The sequence below is a fragment of the Neopelma chrysocephalum genome, unplaced genomic scaffold (genome assembly GCF_003984885.1).
Source record: "Neopelma chrysocephalum unplaced genomic scaffold, ASM398488v2 Primary Assembly neopelma1_72, whole genome shotgun sequence".
Lineage (NCBI taxonomy): Eukaryota > Metazoa > Chordata > Aves > Passeriformes > Pipridae > Neopelma > Neopelma chrysocephalum.
In genome coordinates, this window is record NW_020897732.1 from 6,546,224 (window position 1) to 6,567,721 (window position 21,498).

Consider the following 21,498-nt stretch of genomic DNA (forward strand, 5'->3'; position numbering starts at 1 on the left):
TCTCAGCATGCAGGTTTTTAACACTGCTTATTACAGTTCATAGTATTTTTTAAAATTATATCATACACGTTATTATCAGGAATTTCTTCTCAATATATGACAATAATTTTTGCATATGCATTAAAAAATGAAAATTGTATTCAGCTTTTTCATAGAAGTGTTCTTGGTTTGCTTATAGCTGGTTATTTTGGGTGGCATAACGCTATTTAGGAGAGTTTTATGATGCCTTCTCAGTCTAATACCTAGTACTCACATTGCAGCACATGGAAGAGAGTGGAAAGGCAACTTTTATATATTCTCAGCTAAAGGCCAGCATATAAGCTCTTCTTTTTTTATAACATGTCACTTAACTACATACTTTATATGCCTTGTGAGGCAAAACCCAGATCCATGCCTAGCATAAACAGCCAGGAAATAATATGGAGTAGCCTTAAACTGTTGGTCCTCTATTGAGACCTCGGAAAAAAGCACCCTTGGGGGGAAGAAAGATTTGGTAATACAGCTGTTGATCTCCACTGGGGTAAGATTGATCCTGTCAGGGATCACTTCACTCACTCCATATCTGCACGGGGTTTTTATATGTGTCTGGCTTGAGGGGACCGTGCTCTACGTCTTAATGTTTTCACCGGCAAAAGGCACCCCAGTGTGGGCACCGGTGCGCTGTTGGGACGGGTACCCAGCCCCTCTGAGCGTGTATGCGTGGGAAGAGGGTGTTCTCCGCCACCTCAAAGCGGGCAGCGAGGGGTAAGTGCCGTCCACAGCCCAGGAGCGCCGGGGAGCATCTGCGGGGCGACGGGATGGGCGGGATGGGAGTCCCGGCTGAGGGGAACGACCCGCACCTCTTATGGGGGGAGCGACGGCGGCGGCGGCGAGAGGGAGGAGGAGAAAAGGACGACAAGGAGAGGGGCTGGGGAGACGCGGGCGGGCAGGAGCCGGGGGGCAGAGGAGGAGCTGAGCGCAGAGCGGCGGCGGGCACGGACGCGGCGGGGCCGGGAGCTGGCGGTGGCCGGAGCGGGGGCAGGTGCGGGAGCCGCCCACCGCCGCTGCCCGCGGGGCGGGGGCGCCCCGGCAGAGCCCCCCGGGCCCTATGGTGCCGCGGCAGGACCCGCACCCCGCTCGCCGCCTTCGGACGGGCCCCGCGGAGCGGCGCGGGGTAGCGCAGCCCGCCGGCCCCGGGAATCGGCGGGCATGAGGAACCTGCCGATCCTCCTCCTCTCGCTCTGCTGGAGCCTGGGGCGGGTAAGTCTCCTGCGCGCACGCGGCACAGGGTAAAACTCACCCCCTCCAGACCTACGGCTGTTCCCCGAGGTGCCCGTGTGAAGCCCCCCGCGCCGGCGGTGTCCCGCAGCTCCCCGGGGCGGGGGCTCGGCGGCAGCCGCGGCAGGTGCGGCTCTAGGACATCGGTGCCTCCCGCCACTCGCCCTCACCGGGGGTCCCTGGGCGGGGATGTCGAGGGGAGCGGGTCCACAGCCCCCGCCGGGATCCTCGGGCGCTCCCTCTCCGCGCTCCCGGGGCGGGCTCCGTGCCCGCACCCGCAGCGGCGGTGCCGCCCCGCACCCCCGGGCCCTCCGCAGGGCCGGGACGGCTCCGCCCCGGCCCGGTCCCCATCCTCGTGGAGCGGGCATTTGTTCCCCGCAGTTTTCCCCGTGGCCGGTGGGCATCAATAGTTTGCGAAGAGTTTTCACGGAGCGCTGCCCTGGGGCGGTCCAGAGGGCCGCTGGCGGTCATCGTGTGGGGAAAACCCCGGCGGCCGGATTGAGACCTACAAAGCATTCAGAATATTGCAGCCTTCTTTAGGGTGGCTGCTTTTAGCATCTTTATATTTTCAAGAGTTTCTTAAAAAGTTTGTAAAAGTCAGTTACGTTGGTGGAAACATGATATACAAAAACCCCACCAACTAACCAACCAAAAATCTGCCCTCTAAATCTTTCCAAAGATTGTTACTGTATAACACCAAAAGTCAGGAAACCACGCTGAAGGTGAGTGTAAGCTGCTTGTCAGAGGAAATGTTTATCCATCAAAACTACTGGTCTGGATGCCTTAGAAATTGTTAAGCTGCTTAAAATGCAGAGAGACTCCTCAGCTGGATTTCCAGCTCAATGTGTACCTTTACACTGCGCAGCACACACGGTTCTGTATTCATTGGTGAGAAAGGATAAGCTACTCTTGGTTAAGCAGAGGGAAAGATGGACGAGCACTAGTCCTGAGAGGTGGTGAGCACCCTCAAAATGCATTTTGGGGTTCTTGATGTGTTTCAGGAAGTGATCAGAGCCACATAGTCTTGAACTGTAAATCTCTTTAGCTTTGTGAAGCTGAACAAAACAGGTGTCTTAGAACACCGTGTAGTACAGTTTGACATGCATCCCAGCTTTGAAAAGTAATGTTGTGTTACCTTCAGCTACCAGCAAATTTATGATTTCAAAGTAACCTTCGCTATTACGTCACTGATACTGGAAAACTTGCAGTTATTTAAGAAGTACAAGAGTTGTTTATGCTGCTGGTTTCTTAACTGCTGTAGCTGCTTTGATTTATCCCTTATTTAACATTTCTATTTACGGGAACCTTCTTTTCCAAGACCCAGTAATTATAATACTTTTTGATGAGAAGCAAACCTACTGTTGGTTACTGAATGTTTGCAATTGGAAAAAGAAAAAATAAACCCAAAATATGTTATGTGAAATGAAAATGCTATTAAAAACATTATGTATACATGGGACTTTTATTTTGCATAGGAGCTATCTGTAAAGCAGATAATACATAACAAAAGGTAGATATTTTCAGTATAATGCTGAACTTTCTATGACAAGTTCTAGACATTCTAATTTATGTTAAATATCTGTCTTTAAAAAGAAAAACTCCGCACTGAAAACATATAATTTAAATAGTCAACACAGAGAAAAGACAGGGAAAAGAACGTAAGATTCCGATGTTGTAGATGGTGAAATGAGATATTTGAAGAAGAGACAGATTTTTGTGAGTTTTAACAACAGCTCTTGCTGTTATGCTTATGGCTATTACACAGTATTTTTAAAAGCTGTGAAAGTGGCCGGTCCACAAAGAGCCTACAGAATCACCAGGTTCTCAGTCCTAGCTTTGGGTCCAAGGTTCTGGGTCCATAATCGCAGCTTAATTAAGTATTGTCACTTGAAAAAAATTACTGTGTAATGCATCAGAGATTGTTACCAGATTCTGTTATTAAATATCTCCTAAAAAAAGTGAGAGAAAAGAGAAAGAAACTTGGAAGCAGAACACCCTTTTCGTGGTAACTACAAGTGTGAGGATGAGTAAAGTACAGCATATTTCCATTCTATTTATTTAGGATGTGATTTCATTTGAGTTAATCAAACTGTCCCATTAGCTCCAGTGATGTTTCCAACTTTCCCATTTGTCAGCTACTACAGTAGTTTCTTCCATGCACTCTCTTACGGACTCTGTGTTTCTCTGTGAGGCTCTATCTGTCTCTCTGAATCCAACTGATTCCAGTACATCTTCCCAGGGTCTTGTTTCTCTCCCCAGTGCTGCTACATCTGTCTCTTCCCGTGGACATGTATAACCTTTTCTTAAAATCAAAGAACTGGGGGCAGGGCTTAGAATGAGTAAAGACATTAGTGCTTTAATTTTTAAGTGATGGGGTTTTATTCCTGAATAGTACTTGCTTGAATCAAATAATCATGCTCTGGGACCTCCAGGAGATAAAATACACATGGTGAAAAGGGGAAGAAAAGCAAAATTTACCATGTCAAAGTGAATGCAGTTTCATAAAGTTTCATGTTCTGTGTTTTGTATTAAACTTTCAGCTTCCTAACCTACTACAAAGGGGGAAAAAAAAGCGCAAATGTGTTTACTTTCCTGCTTCAGTTTAGCTCACAGTTTTTCTGGAAAAGGTCTCATGACATAATATTGGGGAATGCACTAGAAAGCTAAATGAAATGCTACACGAAGGAGCCACTGAATGCTAGTAGATAATTTTAACATTTTGCTATGAAAAGTCAATGTGTGAGAAGCTAAAATGGGCACTGAGTATGTTAAAAAATGCCAGCACATGCTTGAGGAAAACCAGTGCCAGTGAAAGTTGTGGCTTTCCTTATTGGTAGTTGCATTCTTCATAAAGCATTTTAATTCACATCTCAAGACAAAATCCATTTGTTAATTCAACACAGGTGAATGGTATCCATCCAGAATGCAGATTTCAGCTGGAGATTCACAAGGAGGAATCAAGGTGCATGGAACTTCTAAAGAGTGCAAAGCCAGTGGACTACAACGGTAAGAGAAGATAAACTGTAATGTACAGATAACTGGAGAATTGAAGATTTTCTCCTTCTACCTTCTTTACTGTTGCAGTTGCGGTTTCCGTACTTGTCTGTACTGTGCCGATGATTTTATGGTTTTCAGAATTCATGTGATTTTGCATTAAAGGTGCACCTGCAGCAAGGGTGTTGTGAGAGACGTGCAAGGGGCTGGTATTTTCTGACTGGCAGGGGCGCTGCAGGCTGGTGATGATGGAACCAGCAGGAAGAACAAAACTGAGGGAAAGTTGAAAGCCTTGGATCCAAGCATCTCTCTCAAGTTATGTTGAAAGTAAAGTACTAGTGGTAGGAATGATCTCTGGGTTTCCCAGGCAGACAATGTTTCAGACAGAAGATCAGATTCACACCCGGAGTACCCTGGAGTTGTGCAAAGGAAAAGCTGTACAGTAGCGTTACATCCAAAAGACAAACTCTCCCTGTTACTTTATTGTTTTTATTTTCTTTCTGCATAGAAAGATAAATATACAGCAAACTGTAATTTAATGGAAGAAAGAAGGAGGAGTAGATGTAGTTAATTTTTTCATTTTTAATTTTTATGGGGTTTTTTAGATTTTATTAGATTCCTTTGTTACATTTTCATGTGAGCAGAACAAAACTTTATGGAAAAATTACATTTTTTTCTTGTAAGTTGAAGCTGATGGTAAAGCTGTTTGTTCAGCAAGCAGAATACAAAGGCAACAGATAAATTCAGTTGGGTGGTACGTAGGTTATTTGTCTTTTTTTGTGTTCAATCTGTTTTAAATGCACTCTGAAGATGATTACAGGACCTCAGAGACCTGCCATCTGCAGTGTCCTTTGAGCATAAACATGAGTCTCAACTTATGATGCTTTCTCCCCCTCTCCTCGATTTAAATGAGTAACTCCCTCAGTGCGTACTCTAATAACAGTTTATATACAATAAAATAATTCAAAGGATCATCAAGAGTTTGTATTTTACCATAACTACTTCTTTATATTAATCCAGATCACTAATTAGAAAAACGCAAAATCTTACTGGAATAATTTATCAAGATTTCTATTTTTTTATTTATGAGTGATGAAGAGAGATGGCTGTTACATAAATAATATTATTGTGCAGCCAGATGGAGAACTAATTAGTAGCCCATCTTAACGAATGGAATCTTGAATTATTAAATTCACTGTTAGCTGTTATAGGGCTTTAAAAGTCAAGCTTTCCTCAAGATACACTTTTGTCATCCAGATGCTAGATGGTTCCAAGGGTATCCTTGTGATGCATACCAGTTTTATTTTGGGTTCCCTAGGGGAAGAAATAAGTTTTCTGTCAATATTTTCTTCCCAGTCTCTTTTCACTGGAAGAGGGGTGCCTCCTGAAGGCAAACTGCTGTGAAAGAACTTCATGTCTTGGAAGGACAGAGTATGTCTGGTGTTGATTCAACTCTGCAGATGTATTTTACTGAATTCCTGTCTGAAACTAAAGGAATATTCCATTCTATTGGTGACTGGAATAAAGTCCCTGTGGTAATGAACCTTTACAACTCTATGTTTAATGTTACAGGAGAATTTATTTTATGATTCATGTTATAGATACCCTTACCAAGAACCTTTAGAGAGTAGCCTATGTTAAATATATGTATTTTTATAGCAAAAATAGCCATTATCTGTGTGTCCTTATTCTCCTAATAAACTCTCTGTAATCATACAAAGATGTAAGGACTATTTTGAACAATAATACTCTGACTGCTGATAAAGAAGAATTACTAATGAAAATTGGCAAGCTGGAACTAGTCCAAGTCCTAGCTCCACATGTAACTTGTAGTACATTTGAAACATAACTCCTTATAATAAATTCAGAACTGTTATTTCACTTTTTCCTGAATGGGAAAGATCACTGTACAGCCTTTGTCATGCTTTGCTAACTTTTTTGTTTGCTACCTGACTTACAAAAGCTGAAACAAAGTCTGAATGTACTGTCTTGAATTTGAAGATAAAGGTTCCCTGAGATTTTCCACCAAAAGCTTGGGCCTCCATTGTCAAAATCAGTGGAATATTTTCATTAACTTATTGGGGACCTGAGAAACCTTCATACTTCTATGTCACATGCTCCAGAATATGGCTGGCATGCACAGCTACTGAGTTTTGGAGGATCCAGATTGTATGGGACAGTCAGCTTCTCCTCTGACCTAGATGGCAATTATGTATTCAATACCTTATCTAATCTTCTCAGCTCCCAGTTAGGGAGACATAAAGGAAATATTTAAAGGCTGTGGAAGTTGGGGTTTTTTTGATGTAATAAAATGATCTTATAGTCATCTTGCCTGAGCTGCATCATGACATGGGCTGAAGAACTTCACTGAGTAATTTCTGTAGTGCACTTAAAATCCCTGACTATGCAGTCTACAAAGGACTTGCTTACTCCATGGCTCAATAAAGCAATAGCATGTTTTACAAGGAAACACTATACTAAACACTAAACACTGTGTAAATATCCTTTGAACAATGCTAAGGATATACTAAACCCACAGGACCCGGTTGGTCTGAGACATCCACACCTCTTGCTTTGCACCCTTTGGGGGATTTTCAGGCATTAGCACATACTTTTCCATTAGTGGACAGCATTACACTCCATTTAGGGAAGAAGTCACTCTCCAAAGATCTGTGGCAGTGCCTTCCTCTCTGTAGTGCTCTCTAGCACATCTAGTTGTTTATTTTATGAAGACTGCATTAGCATCTATCCACATTTGTTTTCTTCTTTCCACCTATAATTTGGCCCCTGAGGTATGGATGAACCTTAGCTGAGAGCCTGGGAGAGGGGTTTTTTTTTGCAAACTTATTTTTGAAGGGTAGATTAATGCATTGTAAACAGTTCATAATAGCTAGAGATTTTGAGGTCCATATGGAAAAAACTAATTTGTTTTTTATCTGCTACCCATGTCTTGTCTTTTTACAAAAAAAATAGAAAGCTCCCAATAAAGTGAATGAAAAGACACAAAAATTGTTCTGCTGCAAATTTCTGTCTTTATTCAGTATTTAGAATTTTTCCTTATAAAATAACTGATTCATTTCTGCTCACCTTTAAATGAGAAATGAAAACTTGCCATCAGAAATGTTAAAACTCAGTCAGTAGGCTTTTTAAGAGGGTTTACAACAAAAAGTTCTAAAAAGATTTCATAATGAAAAAATGAAGTCTAGGGTTTTTTTATTCATCTTGGACTGAGTGGTTGCACAGTTAAATGTGTCTTTTTGGAACTTGCATTCCAAAATGTGTTTTTTGTGAGACCATATGTCAGACAACATTTTTAATTTTAGATATGACGTCTTAACTTTGAGGAAGGGATGTAGAAAAAAAGGAAAATGGCTTTGGAAAGAATTTCATAAACCTCTCAAAGAGAAGCTTCATAACGCAGCTAGTAATGGGAAATTAAAATAGACAAGACTACCAGAATGATGTTATTAGTTATTCATAAATTTAAAGCAAGAGGGACCAATGTTGCTATATAATCCAGTCTCCTGAATTACGCTGTCAGTAGAATTTCACTCAGTGATTCCAGCACTGAGCTCAAGATCTTGTGGATGAAACAGAGCACGTTTTTCTGAAAGCTCTTCAGAACAGTGAGATGAATATTCAAAAGCTGGACCTGCAGCAAGTTGTCCAAAAGATTTTTTATCCAACTAATTTAGGTATTAAGGTTATTTCTCCAGTAAGAAAGGTGCCTATTTTGCATTTACACACACCCAACACACTGCACCCCCACCCATCTGTGTATAACACACACACCTCTGTGTATAACAAGGCCAACCTGACAATCACTCTCTCCTCCATATTAGTAAATAGAAGACTTGACTTATACAGAGCCAGATGAGGCCTTTCTCTTGCCACATGAATAGAAACCTCCTCAAGGTTCCCCTTTCTTTATCCTCCCTCTCTCATCAAGGTCTTGCATCAGGTTTTGTTTGGTTTTGCAGCTATTTTCTCTGCAAAATGAGTCACTATTTCAGCCTGCAGTGTTGCTTACAGTCATCTGAGGTAGCATTTGAAGAAGAATTAAATGGGATAGTGGGATCATGGAACTTCTTTCATGCAGTACCAGTAGCTCTTGGCAGAGCAACTTTGGCTTTCTTGAATCTCTGTGCTGCTGCTTTTCTAGCTGTAGTAGAGACATTGCTACTTTTTGGTTCACACATTTTTTTATGAAGGGAGCTGAAGGGACTGCTTTGGGTGTTTGTCTGCTTTGGCTTTCATTAATTGAAGTGTCATCATTAATGACACCACATGAAACTGAGCATCCTCATGGTGTTGACAATGTCTGGGTTTTGTGTAAGCTGTATTTAATTATTTGAGGGCAGAAAAGAGGGAGAGCTGGTTCATCTTTTGAGGAGGCTGGGTGAGAAAGGTGGGAAAGAACCATGAATGAAAGGAGTTGCCTACTGAAAAATAACCAACAGGAAATAAAATGATGAAGACAAGAAAATGTCCTGATCAGCCTCATTCAAAAATCTCACATAATAAAGGTTACTAAGAGTGACAGTAACTCTTTTGGAAAGAAGAGAAGCAACACTTGTCCGCAATGATTTTGAAGACCTGAAATTTCAACTCCACCCAAAATGTAAATAGAAATTCAGCAGTAGACACTTATAAATGGCATTTGTATTCCAAGGAAAGTGAACAACCATAAGTGGACTTATTGTGTTTTCCAGAAGACTCTGAAAGAAATACTACCCTGTATAGTTTTGCACTTGAGTCCTGATAAAGACAGCTGTGGCCATGGCAGTCCACTCTCCATGACATCCAAAGTTCAAATACCACAAGGAAAAAGTCTTGAGTACCAGAACACTGAAAAATCTCCAGCTTAATACAACAGATAGCAGATGGGTTAGATGTAATACAAACCAACAGAAATATATGGTCCAAGTGCTTTACAGAGACTTTTAATATTTTATGGTGGTGTTTATACACCACTAGAGTGTTTATCAAACTAAAGATTGATATTTATTGGTGTTTTTGGAAGAATGTACAGGATGTCAAAATTGTGCCAACATGAAGGTGAAGGTACTTCTTACAGCTTTGTCTATACATCCATTGAATAAGAATAGAAAGTGGCATTCTCATAGTATGAATAAAATGCTGTCCAGTCATACAAAAATAAATGCTCTTGTCTCCAAAGGACATTTTGAGTGATTGGAAAGCAAGATTTACTTGGAAAATTTGGAGGAAGATCTGTTTTCTTTTTTGTGAAGGGTGGTTTTTTTGAAGTTTTTTGCTGGCAACTTCTGTATTTCCCTATAGAACCCTAAAAATACGTAGATTACATTAAATTTAAAATTAGCTAATAGATTTTTGATTCTCTAATGGGAAACTGTTCTTCAAAAGGGAAATAAGACATTTCTTCTGAAGTGTTACATTTAGTGAAAAGCCAGGAAATCCTCAGAAATCTCAGAAACAGTATTTTTACTATTATTGGTAATAGAGTTGGCTTTTGAAAAACCTATGAACTGCAAATATTTTAGGTGAATATGAGATAAACTCTATTGGTTTGATCATTCCTTTAACTGGTTCAACCTGATGCATACCGTAGACTTCCAAAATTCTGTTTGCTATCTATGAGTAGTGTTTGTTAATTAAAAATTTTCACATTTCCTCAGTACTTCCGACCAATTGGAGCTGCCTCTTGACTGCTTTGCAGGCAGTGTTTTCATTTTCACATGACTTGGAGTACAAGCAGGCAGCTCCACACAGAGGGGCTCTGGGGGACCCTGGGCAGGCAGGGTCCATCCCATCTCCAGCCAGGGAAGCTGGAGAACAGCCAAGGGTAGCCCCAGCCTCAGACATCTGCCACCTCCCTGGGACAGGGACAGCAGTGGACATTAGCCTGCAGATGGAGGGTCAGCATCCAGCCTGGCACAGGAAACCAGGATCAGGGACAACCATGAGATGTCTGGGCAGAGACAGACACAGGTCTGCTCTAAAAAAGCTGAATCAGGAGCTACCTGAAGGTTCAGACCTGAGCATGGATGGGGCTCTGGGCAGGACCATCACGGCCCATTTGTGCACTCAGGGCCCTGACAAAAGCAGATGGCAAAAAACTTCAGTGAATTATCGTGGAGCAACAGCTTTTTTGCAACTGTCCTATTCCTATTGCTGCTCTAAGCAGTTCTGCTGCTTTGCTCTACCACCTCCCTTTCCTTTCTTTTTTATCACTGGTGTGAAAATGCAGAAAGAATGTCAGTCTGTGTGTAATCGTAATTTCATGCAACCTAAGTTACATGCTGTGGTGTACAGACCTGCAATATAGAAATCATTGCCCATAAGAGGTGAGATGGCTTCTGCTCTGTCAAGTTAAATACAAAAATCAAAACATTTCCCTGTTTGAAAAATAAACCCAAGGCTAGCTGTCAACTTTCTGACTCATCTTCAAAGCCTCTCTTGCTTCATGTTTCATGCACGCCTAGACAGCATAAAAAATGCTAAAGGTCTCTTGGAAGTAGCAATTTTTAAATCCAAATGCAAAGTGCCACCTAGTGGTTTTATATGTACAAAATGTGTCTATAAACAAAATTTTCTAGTGCAAGCCCAGTGTCTCATGTCTTAGGTGAAGAAGCACATGCAGGTAAGTGAACTTGTTGCTCAAAGACTGGGTCTCAAACAGCAGGATGATGAATGTGGTGGCAGTACTTAAGTAAGCTGAAGAAAATAAGAAACAAAATGTAGTTTATAGTCTGTTATGTTTCCCTTCGTTATGGAGTATCTGCAGATGCATCACAAGCATTCAAGACCAAACATTCAAATAAAGCAAGTGATCTCATTGAAACCAGCTAACAATAATATCTGCAGTATCATCTAGAGAAATAGGAGGGCGGATCAGTAGAGGAGAACTTTTGAGCAACGGTTTTCTGAGAATTTTGGTTGTTTCCTTGGATATGCTGTGAATGACGTATCAGGGAAATAAATTGTACAAATGAAGAGATTGTAAAGGGATTGTAATACGGAGGGTGCAGTAACGTTCTTCTAGACACCACAGAAATGGGGATGAAGAACCTTTTTCTTTTTCCCTTTGCCAGTCTTGCTAGCAGTTCTCATGGTTTAACCCCATGAGGCCATGTGTTTACTCCCCACCAGTGCGATCAGGGAGAGAATTGGAAGGGTAACAGCTGGAAAACTCATGGGTTGAGATAAAGACAGTTTAATAGGGAAAACAAAAGCCATGCATGCAAGGAAAGCAAAGCAAGGGATTAAATCACTGCTTCGCAAGGGCAGGCAGGTGTTTGGCCATCCTCAGGACAGCAGGGTCCCATCACATGTAACTTGGGAAAACAAACACCATCAGTCCAAATGTCTCCCACTTCCCCCTTCTTCCTCCCACTTTACATACTGAGCATGATGTCGTTTAGTCTCGAATATCCCTTTTGTCAGTTGGGTCACCTGTCCTGGCTGTGTCTCCTCTCAACCCCCCAGGCACCCCCAACTTCCTCACCAGCGTGGCTGCACGAAAAGCAGAAGGGGCCTTGGCTCTGTGAAAGCCCTGCTCAGCAATAACAAAAACATCTCTGTATTATTAACACTTTGTTCAGCACAAATCCCAAACATAGCCAATACTAGCAACTGTGAAGAAAATTAACTCTGTCCCACCCAAAACCAGCACAATAGTTAAAGAAGGGGGTAAAGGATATAACACTAGACATGCAGAAACAGTTGAGGAGCTAACACAGATGAAGAGCTGGATTGGTTTTATATGTGTACGTATCAAAGTGAAAGGACAAAACCACTCAATGCTTGAGAATTTATTGAAGCAGCATACAAATATAGAGACTAAATCCATCAATGAACATAAAAGAATAAAGGTGTACATTAATATACTTTTGAATACTTGAAATATTTAAAAAATATTATGAATAAAGAAAATTGCAGACATTATATGAAATAAACATTGTAGCAATTTAAGTTTTGCTTTAAAAGCTAGATACTTTATATAAAAATTATCATTTTATTGGTAAAATTCTTGCCAGAACTAAAATTAAAACGTGTTTAAAGATAAAATTATGAATATTTTGTCTCTTACTTGATTAATACCTTCGGAGACAGTAGGAAACCATCCTATAATGTGAAAGATGGATAAAATTTCCAGAGAATAAGAGTTTACATAATGATTTTACGAATGCAGCAGTGATGTATGACAGTCCAGAAATCCTAAAACTGAATGAATTAATGGCTGGACAGATAGTATAGAGTGAGTAGAGAGGAGAATATCAAGTTAGATCAAGTAGAAATTCTATGTACAGGAAGAGAAACATTTAGGACAGTATTTACCACACCTTCATGTTCCAACAGTGTGGTATTTAAAGCACCATAGACTGCTTTGTAGTCGCAGGAAAGCAACAGGCAATTGTTGTGAGCAATTAATCTGGCCTAATTTCATGTGTTTTAGGATGAAGTGAATTGTTGTCTGTCACCCTCTGACGTATGTCATTGCATATGTCATTGTTGCAAAAGGTTACTATGGTGGATGAAGAGCAGTATCTACTTGAAGACCTCTGAAACTCCACCAAGATCTCCAGTTGTGCCACATCTTTAATTTCCAAGATCAGTAGGAAATAAATTGCTGGTTTCTATTGTGCACAATTAAGCTCGTGCTGTACAAAAGAGTTGTGTTTTTGGGATGGAAGAGGCAGATTGATACAAGTGCAGTAAGAATGGACTCGTTAATCGTATCCCACCTTGGCATTAGGGTATGTTTTCATAAGAGAGGAAAAAGGTATATGACTGCGACATTGTTAAAAATCTAGCAGTATTCAGCATTCAGACCTAGTCCAGTTTTCAGACCCCCAGTGTAGTCATTCAGTGACTATAAATGCCTCCAGGACATTTCAGCAGTTTTCTCAGATTTCCCATACCATAATAACTAAGCCTGTAAATATACATAACCTGAGGCTTAATATTCTTGGAATTCTGGTGACAGCAACTCCAGTTTTTTATTGCTTTTGAATGTAGTCTAAATGTAGGAAATACATCTTTGGTATTATTTCATCCATTTGATTTAAGGAGTATGAAAAAGCATCATCCTCTCCTGTGCCATAGATGCCTGTAAAGTCTAAAATACTGAGGGAAAAGAGAGGTAAAAAACACCTTCCCCAGAAACCATTAGTGACTTGTGAAATTTTGAACATTAAAAACTTGCATACTGAGTTCCTTCCAGCAAGCTTCAAGATCTGATACAAATTGTGTTGATTAATTTTGGCAAGTATAGGACTTGGACCTCAACTTTTCTATATAATATTACATCTAATTGAGGCTTGAATAAGAGTTTTAAGTGGGTTTTTTGTGGCAAATGTACAAATGGAGCTCTGAAGTCTACGTTGTTCAGCTGCCTTTTAGTAAAACCTTAGCTCAGTCCATATAGTAGCATAGCAAAAATTTATAAAGGCCTCTGAACTTGCACATTACTGTAGCAAATCCATCATCTTATATTAAACAAAAGGGAAAATTTGTGAAACTCATCAGCTTCTTTGGGTGTGCATCAACACTTTTGTGACTCACCTCAGCTCTCACTTTTAGTGAAAATGGAGATGAAATAGAAAGGTCTGAAGTACCACAAGATGATGATTAATCTTGTGTACTCCAGGGCTTGTTTATGCTGGATCATGCAGTCCAACCATCAAAGCCAAAAGAGTTTCATTTTATTACTGTAGTTCTGAGTGCTGGTAGATGAAGAAAATAGGTTTTTTTGCCTTTCTGATTATTTATATGTCATGTTGTTGATGTTGTTTTTGGCTTAAAATCAATTGGGAAGGAAGCATGACCTGAATTGGCTGAGGTAAACATTCTTTTATTTTGCATAAGCCCCAGTGTTGCATCACAGAGATTTGGACTTGATCTTGACCCAAAACTGCAACTCAGGAAGCACCCATGCATGTTGAAGTTCCATTGACTTCAAAGGCTATGAAGGTGACTTGCTCAGATGTAAACCTCTTAAATTATGTACAGATGGCCAAGTCAACATCAGAGATATCTCAGAGATACTGTTAGTAACGCTGAAAGAGGCTGATCCAGCATACAAGGCAATGGAATAAGGCATTACTTTATCTACAAACAGAGATAAACTTTGTGAAGTTTCCCTTTAGTAATCCCTTATTTTTGGCATCATCCTTCTGGATATAGAACAGATGCTGCATTTAGAACTGTACAATACTGAGTGAAGAAAGATGCAATCCCCATGAGAAGTGTTTCTTCTGGAGAACAGCACTTGCTTGGGAAACTGTATACAGAAGGCTCTGTGGAATTGGTGACCAAATGCAGAATTTCCCCCATCATCCTCCTCTCATCTTCATTCATCATCTCCAAACCCTGTTCTTGGTACCACAGAGGCTCCCTCCCAGCTGTCACGCTTGGATGGATGTTTTCCAAAGGAAAGCAAGGCCCATGGGAATGCTGTGTCACTGGCTTTTCTTCTTGCTGCACTAGGACACAACCCCAGGACAAATCCAACTGCTGGTCCTGTAACACATTCTTCAGTTCCCTAGTTTATGTGCACTTTGAAAATAACTTAAACTTTGAAAGCAGGATGCTGCACATTTTATATCAACACAAGCTGTCCAAGTTTAATTGCACTAATATGGTCTAATACAAATATAGAACTTCTAAATATTCCTTTTTCAGCTTCATTTAACTCATGTGGCTTGATTTTGGGCATGACCTCACTAGCACAGAATAAATTAACAGTGAATTGCTAATACTATAAATATTCTGAAGAATAGTATGGATGTGAGCAGTTCCTAAACCAAGTTTTATGTTCTCTACTGAAAGGAACAAACTGTCTCTTAGACTTCTAATAATCTCATGGAAATAATGCTGGTAGGATTAAAGTTTTATTTTTCTCTTTAGCATTAGTTACGAATTTAAATTGTCAATTGCCTTATTTGAAGACATAAATGCCCAGAATTTTGCACATTTTTTTTTTGAGACAACTTGAGCTGAGATAATATGAATAACATGTCCTAACTTCTTTGTCCTCCTAAGGCTTATATCCAGAAACTTTCATAACTCTTTGCTTAGCTTAGAAGACATGGATTATAGGTAGACACCTTTAAACATGGCATGGTTGAGCCAAGTGCCTTTAGCAGGCTATAGAAAGCTTTATGCTCATTCACAAGATACTGCATCTGAGCCACATTTATATAGACATCAGCATGGGCAAAGCTGTAGCAAATTACTATCTACTTGTTAGGTAGTAAGTAATGTACCAAGTTACTGTCTACTTGTAACAAGTCATTACTGCCAGCATAAAACATGTCTATAAAATTTGAAAGCCCCTCCCTTCCTGATATTATTATAAAGGAGCATTCTTTGTTCAAATGTCTGTTATTTAGTTTGAGATATTATTTTGTAAGTCCATGCCTATTGTTCCAAAAATTCTCCATGTGTTCCTATCATATATGTTGACTCCAACGAACTACTTAAATATTTCTTTGTGATGTTCAGTCTGCTTATTACTGCAAATAGAAAAGTCCATTTTGGGATTAAGAGATTCTCAAAATTCTTAATAATCCATATCAATGCTTGGAAGTTATTTTTTAAACATTTCTTACTGTTTCTTAGCATCCTCACATGACAATGATATAGTTTTAATGAAACATTTCACAAACAATATATTAATCAGCAGAGTCTTATGATTTCCTTAACATTTTCATAGAAAACGACATCTTTGCAGCTTTCTTGAAAGAGTCTAACATTTCTTGAACCACTTATCCAAAACTTCCACCAGGTCTTTATAAGGTAAATACAGTGGGGTGATTTGGACCATACTCAGCTTTCAAGTCTGTTATTGCTGGTTTTGTTTCAGGATGTGTTGGAGTTTGGGATAACATCACCTGTTGGCGTCCTGCGAAGATTGGAGAGACTGTCACTGTCCCTTGCCCAAAAGTGTTTAGCCTTTTTTCTGGAAAACCAGGTATTTTACTTTAAGGTGTACTTTTACTGGCTTCTTTCTGGTATTTTGTAACATAATGTGCTAAAAATGGTTTATTTGGAATTTTTATTTTCTTTTTAAAGAGTTAAAATTCTTTTCAGAGCTGTTTGTGATACACCATGAAAAGACCAAATTGTCATCTTTGTGGTCTGTACAGTGTTCTTTGAGCCAGATACTAAATATATATTCTAGTACAGTGACACTCACCAAGGCTGGAGACATTGTTTGCTCTTTTTTCACCTATTTTTGATTATTATTAAGGCATCTGAGCCTGACTGACATCTCTAACAACTGCCAGAAGATCATATGCAGATTATGCCTTCTGTGATTAGGAGGTGAGCTCTGCCTTGCTATCACGAGAATAATGGCCCACATTAACACATAATACCTAAAAATTATTGCTTTTGCAATTTAAGGTAGTTATTATGAAACCTTTTATTCTGCCTTTTAATAGAGCTTAAAAAGAGCTCATCAGTGCCTCAGACTGCTGAAACAACTGTTTTAAATCTACCATATTCTGCACCATCCTGTCAATTCATCTTACTGTGCTTTCATTTTGCACTGTGGCTTGTTAGTGGGGTTTTGGAAATAGATGATGCACTCAGAGTATTTCACATGTATCTCATAATGCAGCAGGAAAAATCTTATCCCCATTGCTCAGGTGAGAAGCTGTTGTCATGAGGAGCTGGTGAAAAATGTGAAAGTCATCACAGTGATTTAATTCTGTTTTTGAGGTTAACTTGGGGTATGACTAAAATACCTTTATTCTCAAAACTGTTGATTAAATCTTGTTCCAGTAAAAAATAGATAACTAAAACAATCTACACATGAGCAAAGGTTTTCATTCCTAGAGCTGGTGAGTGTTGATTAGTTTATCATGGATAGTCTAAACAGTTTATAAAGGGGAAAGTATGTGTTATCTTCACTAAATCTTATGAAATCTATAAAAGTATTCAAATGACTCAAACAAAGATATTAAGGTGTTGTCATGAGACAAGGCAAACTTATAAATATCAAAAATTCAAAATCTGAATTAAATCATTCTCCTTCTGTCTATTTGCCAAAGGTAGAGCATGTACTCTCTCTCTGGAGTTTATTTCATAACTGTTAGTTATTATTACAAAAATATTTTAATTTTACTATAAAAAATATAAATATTTAAGTCTGAAACCTTCACAGTGCACTGCAACTCTGTCTCACCTTAGCGTGGTGTCAGCAAGACTGAAAGAGTCCTTCCTTTTTATAATTTTCTATAATTTTCTCAGATACAGATTTTTTCATGACTACCTGTTTACTTCTTGCTTGTGAAACCAACAGGGTGTTTTTTTAGAGGTAATTATTCAATTAAAGGTGTTTTTTAAATCTTGTCTTTCTATAATTTCAGAGAAAAAAGACAGCAAACATCTTGTATGGTTGATTCAATTAAGATCTAACTAAGCATCTTAGCACCTTTATAATTTGATTATGCTCAGGAATATGTAATTTATTTAATTCATACACAGTACATTTCAAATGAACTTCATTCTTATAGCAGAAAATTATAAAAATATATTTAAAAAACAAGTTCAACTCTTTTTATTTAGCCAGATTTTTGAGATGTATGTTTTAGCTTTTTAGTATTTTAAAGGAGTTAAAATTCTACTACAAGATGATCTAGGCTACCTAATTCTTATGTAAGTATTCCAAGTCAAAAGTAGGCTTTTATATACCATCAATTCTTTAAAAAATTTCTTAATTTAAATAATGAATTTAAAAAAGTGTTTGTCTTCTCATCCTTACCACTTTTGGAGACCTGGCTCTAAATTTCTCCTGTGATGGTCAGGATCATAGTTTAAGCATACCACATAATTAATTCTCTATTGAATATTAGTAACTTTTTATTAAAAGACTTTTTACTGTAAAAGCAACCATATTCCCTATAAAGTTTTCCCTGTATTGTACAAGACAGTGCAAGTTTAGGAGTCTCAGAAAGTTATTCTGTGAAGTTCTTATTCAAATGTATGCGTGAAGTTACAGGTCTTAAATCAGGTTGCCTTCCAAAATAAACAATGCCTTCCATAGAACATTGCCCACCATTGCCTTTAGGTTAGAAGGCATTAGAGTACTTGAAGCAGAAAATACTTCAGCCCCATGAGTACATGGAGTCTTTTTACTGCTTTGACGTAATTTGTGGTTCTGTTAAGACGTTCCTCTGCTCTGCCTAGTCAGAGAAACTTGATGCACTTTTAAAGAGAAGACTCTTCACAATGTATAAATAGGTTACATTTTCTTTTAAAAACGTCATGTCTATGCCAAATGGCAGAAGTGGTCCTGTGTTTTGAGGAGACACTGGGGATTTAGGTCAAGGCCTTTCTATTAGCTGGAAATATTAGGTTGTTGGTTGGTGAACTATTTGTAGGATATTTACAACTTTCCACTGAAGACTTTATACAAAGAAGAACTTCCAGTAACCAGTCAGCAAGACAAAAATCACAAAAGCTTTAGTTTGGAGTGTATATAAACAAGTTTGCTTGTTCTTGGCCAAAGCTGATCTGTGACACATAAATTTATTTTTCTATGGTGAAAACCAGGTATCTTTAAGTCACTTAAAGACCAGTGGTACACTCCAGACCAAAGCAATATATTATTATGCATTTCAAGCATTATGGGTATACAAGTCACTTTAAGAAATGTGAAGGGAATTTAGCCATGAATCAACATTATAGGAGTAAGTTATAATAACATTAATGGCTATTCTTTAGTCTGACATCAATCTCTTCATATTTTTCCTATTCAAGATGATCCTCAGTGCATGAACATTAATTCATTTTAATTAAATTAAGAAATGGAATCATGGGTTGTCCCCATCTCATCTGCGTGACTTCTGTAAAGAGTTAACTTCACTCAGTTCCAACCAGAAAACCATTTCTGAAATAAAAAGATATTCAAAATTCCTTTCCAGCCACACTTCTACAGGTCCTGTATGTTCCTTGGGCTACATTGTTTCAATATTGGTTCAAAGAGTGAGATTCAGCATACATTTTTATTTCCTTGTTCTTCAACCTGTAACATGATTTGGCCTTTAAACTTCATTACCAACCTTACCAACATTTACTGTAGCAGTAATTCATCATCATAATGTCTAAGAGCTTTTATAACTCTTCAGTAGATCATTTGGTATTGGCTTCTCAGAGAAGCTTAAATAGGAGATCAGAACAATTTTCACTTAAATTACTTTTCTATCAAATTACCTACAAATTACCCCCTTTATGGAGTGAACCAAAAGACTTTAAATAAAACATCAAAATACTTCAGGCTGTTGCAGACATAACAGAAAGATCTGTTACACTGAAGGAGAATCCTGCTATCACAGCTTGGGTTTACTTTTGTTTTTCCATAGTACAAAGGAAACTCCAGGCAAGAGCAAAAGCTAAAGCAGTGTGAATGAAGAGCACATGAAAGGAAGTGGCTGGGTTGCTCTAACAGGAGTCCTAGGGAATACAGGAAACAGAGTTAGGTTGTGACTAACTAATGACAAAAAGGTTGTCTAAAGATTCATTGATGAGGACACTTTTGAATCTTTCTGATTTAAACTCTCAAATTTTTCTTTACAGGAAATATTAGCAAAAATTGTACAAGTAGTGGATGGTCAGATATTTTTCCTGACATCTTAAGTACTTGTGGATATAATGACTATGAAGATGATTACAAGGTAGGAGAAATACTTTTTCTATTCATTTTGATGCTAGTGTTCAATACATCTATCAGATATGTTCTGCTTTTAAATAACTCCCGTTTTACTCAGACTCAATGAAAATCAGACTGAATGAAAATTCTGCAGTAATTTCTGGTAGCATTGGTTGCAATATGCTTGGATTGCAGTTGTCTAATGAGATAAAACCAGAAATATAGAATTCAGTAACTGTTTGAAATTCAAGGCTGTAAGCAGTTGGTAATTGCAGTAATGCATCTGTGTTTCTAATATTGCAGTGTTACTCAGCTTATGCACCATGTGTTTTGCATTGTGTTATTTCAAGAAGTTTCACTTATTTCAAAAGAATATTCAAAAGAAGTTATTTCCAAACTGAATACTGTAATAATCTATCAATAGTACATGCACCACTTGATTGCTGGTGTCTGTTCAAGTTATAAGTAAAACAGAATTAAAGTCATTGGAGTTATTGCAGATTTATATTGGATGTTAAACTGCGTTAGCAACTGGAAGTGCTTCAGAAAGCTATCAAGGTATCTTAAATACACTATGCATGGAAAACTAAATTTGTTCACTTTGCAGATTCTATTTCTTGTTCTTTTTATTGAGGGAGAGATTTTTTCCATCACATTTTACATATTTTCTGTCTGTTTTCCTGCTGAGGCTAACAGAGCAAGATTTTGTTTACAAGCATGAGCTCATAGTATCAGTAAAACTCTTGTTACCCAAAACAGATTTAAGTTCTCTCATGAATAAAGATACTTGGCTGGTTGGGGTTTTTTTCTGGATTTCAGTTTGTGTGGAATAGCTGTAGCAGAAATGTTCTATCAGGTTTGCAGAGATGTGCATGCAGTTTCTGCCACCTCCTTCCGTGTTTAAAAGCCCAACCATTACTGGATTGAAAATAGATAGTAAAGAAAATTGAAAGAATATGTTGTTTCCCCAACTTTTCTGAAGACACATTATAAAATGTGTGTGATCTGACGACTTGGGAACACAGGTGTATTACTCTAAAACAGACATTTTAAACACTGTAATTTGCCCCAGACATTGTCATGATGTGAAAATGGGCCAAGACGTAAAAATTCAAACTAACAAAAGATAATATTTCAAGTACTGGGAAACACCTGATTAGCAAATGAAGTAGTACAATAGAAAAGCAGTTCTTGTTTGACATATTCATTAATAATTTGAAAGAGGCAAATGAAATGCAAATTGACTATACTTGCAGGAATTAACCTAGAGAACTGGAAATAGGAAGCAGCAGCAATATTTACAAAAACCTTGAAAAAACCCAAAAAATAAACATGTTAGGATGAAGATCAGAAGAGAGATGTGGGAAGCAGGTACTGAAAAAATCATTAGCAAAAGTACAATAGATAGGATATAATAGATATGTCATAGGGACAATAGAAAAAATACAAGTGTCATGAAGTTGTGAGATTTCAGGAGGCATTTGAGGTTCTGCACCAACCACTTGTTTACACAGAAGATGTTTCCTTCATTTTGGATCTTAGTGCTCAATGGTAGCACCTCAAATCAAAACCTTTACTTGGCATAAGTAAATGCCAGATTTGGTTTT

General features: G+C 38.6%; 1 protein-coding gene across 1 annotated transcript in view; it reads left to right on the forward strand.

Annotated features, from left to right (window-relative positions):
• The first annotated feature begins 956 nt into the window (after nt 1-956).
• Nucleotides 957-21,498, forward strand: part of VIPR2 (vasoactive intestinal peptide receptor 2) — a 52,398-nt gene continuing 31,856 nt past the window's right edge. Inside the window, exons 1-4 of the mRNA XM_027686962.1 lie at nt 957-1,239; nt 4,161-4,263; nt 16,100-16,207; nt 19,819-19,916. Coding sequence (XP_027542763.1) covers nt 1,189-1,239; nt 4,161-4,263; nt 16,100-16,207; nt 19,819-19,916 — 360 coding nt within the window. The 5' untranslated portion in view covers nt 957-1,188. The remainder of the gene's footprint in view (nt 1,240-4,160; nt 4,264-16,099; nt 16,208-19,818; nt 19,917-21,498) is intronic.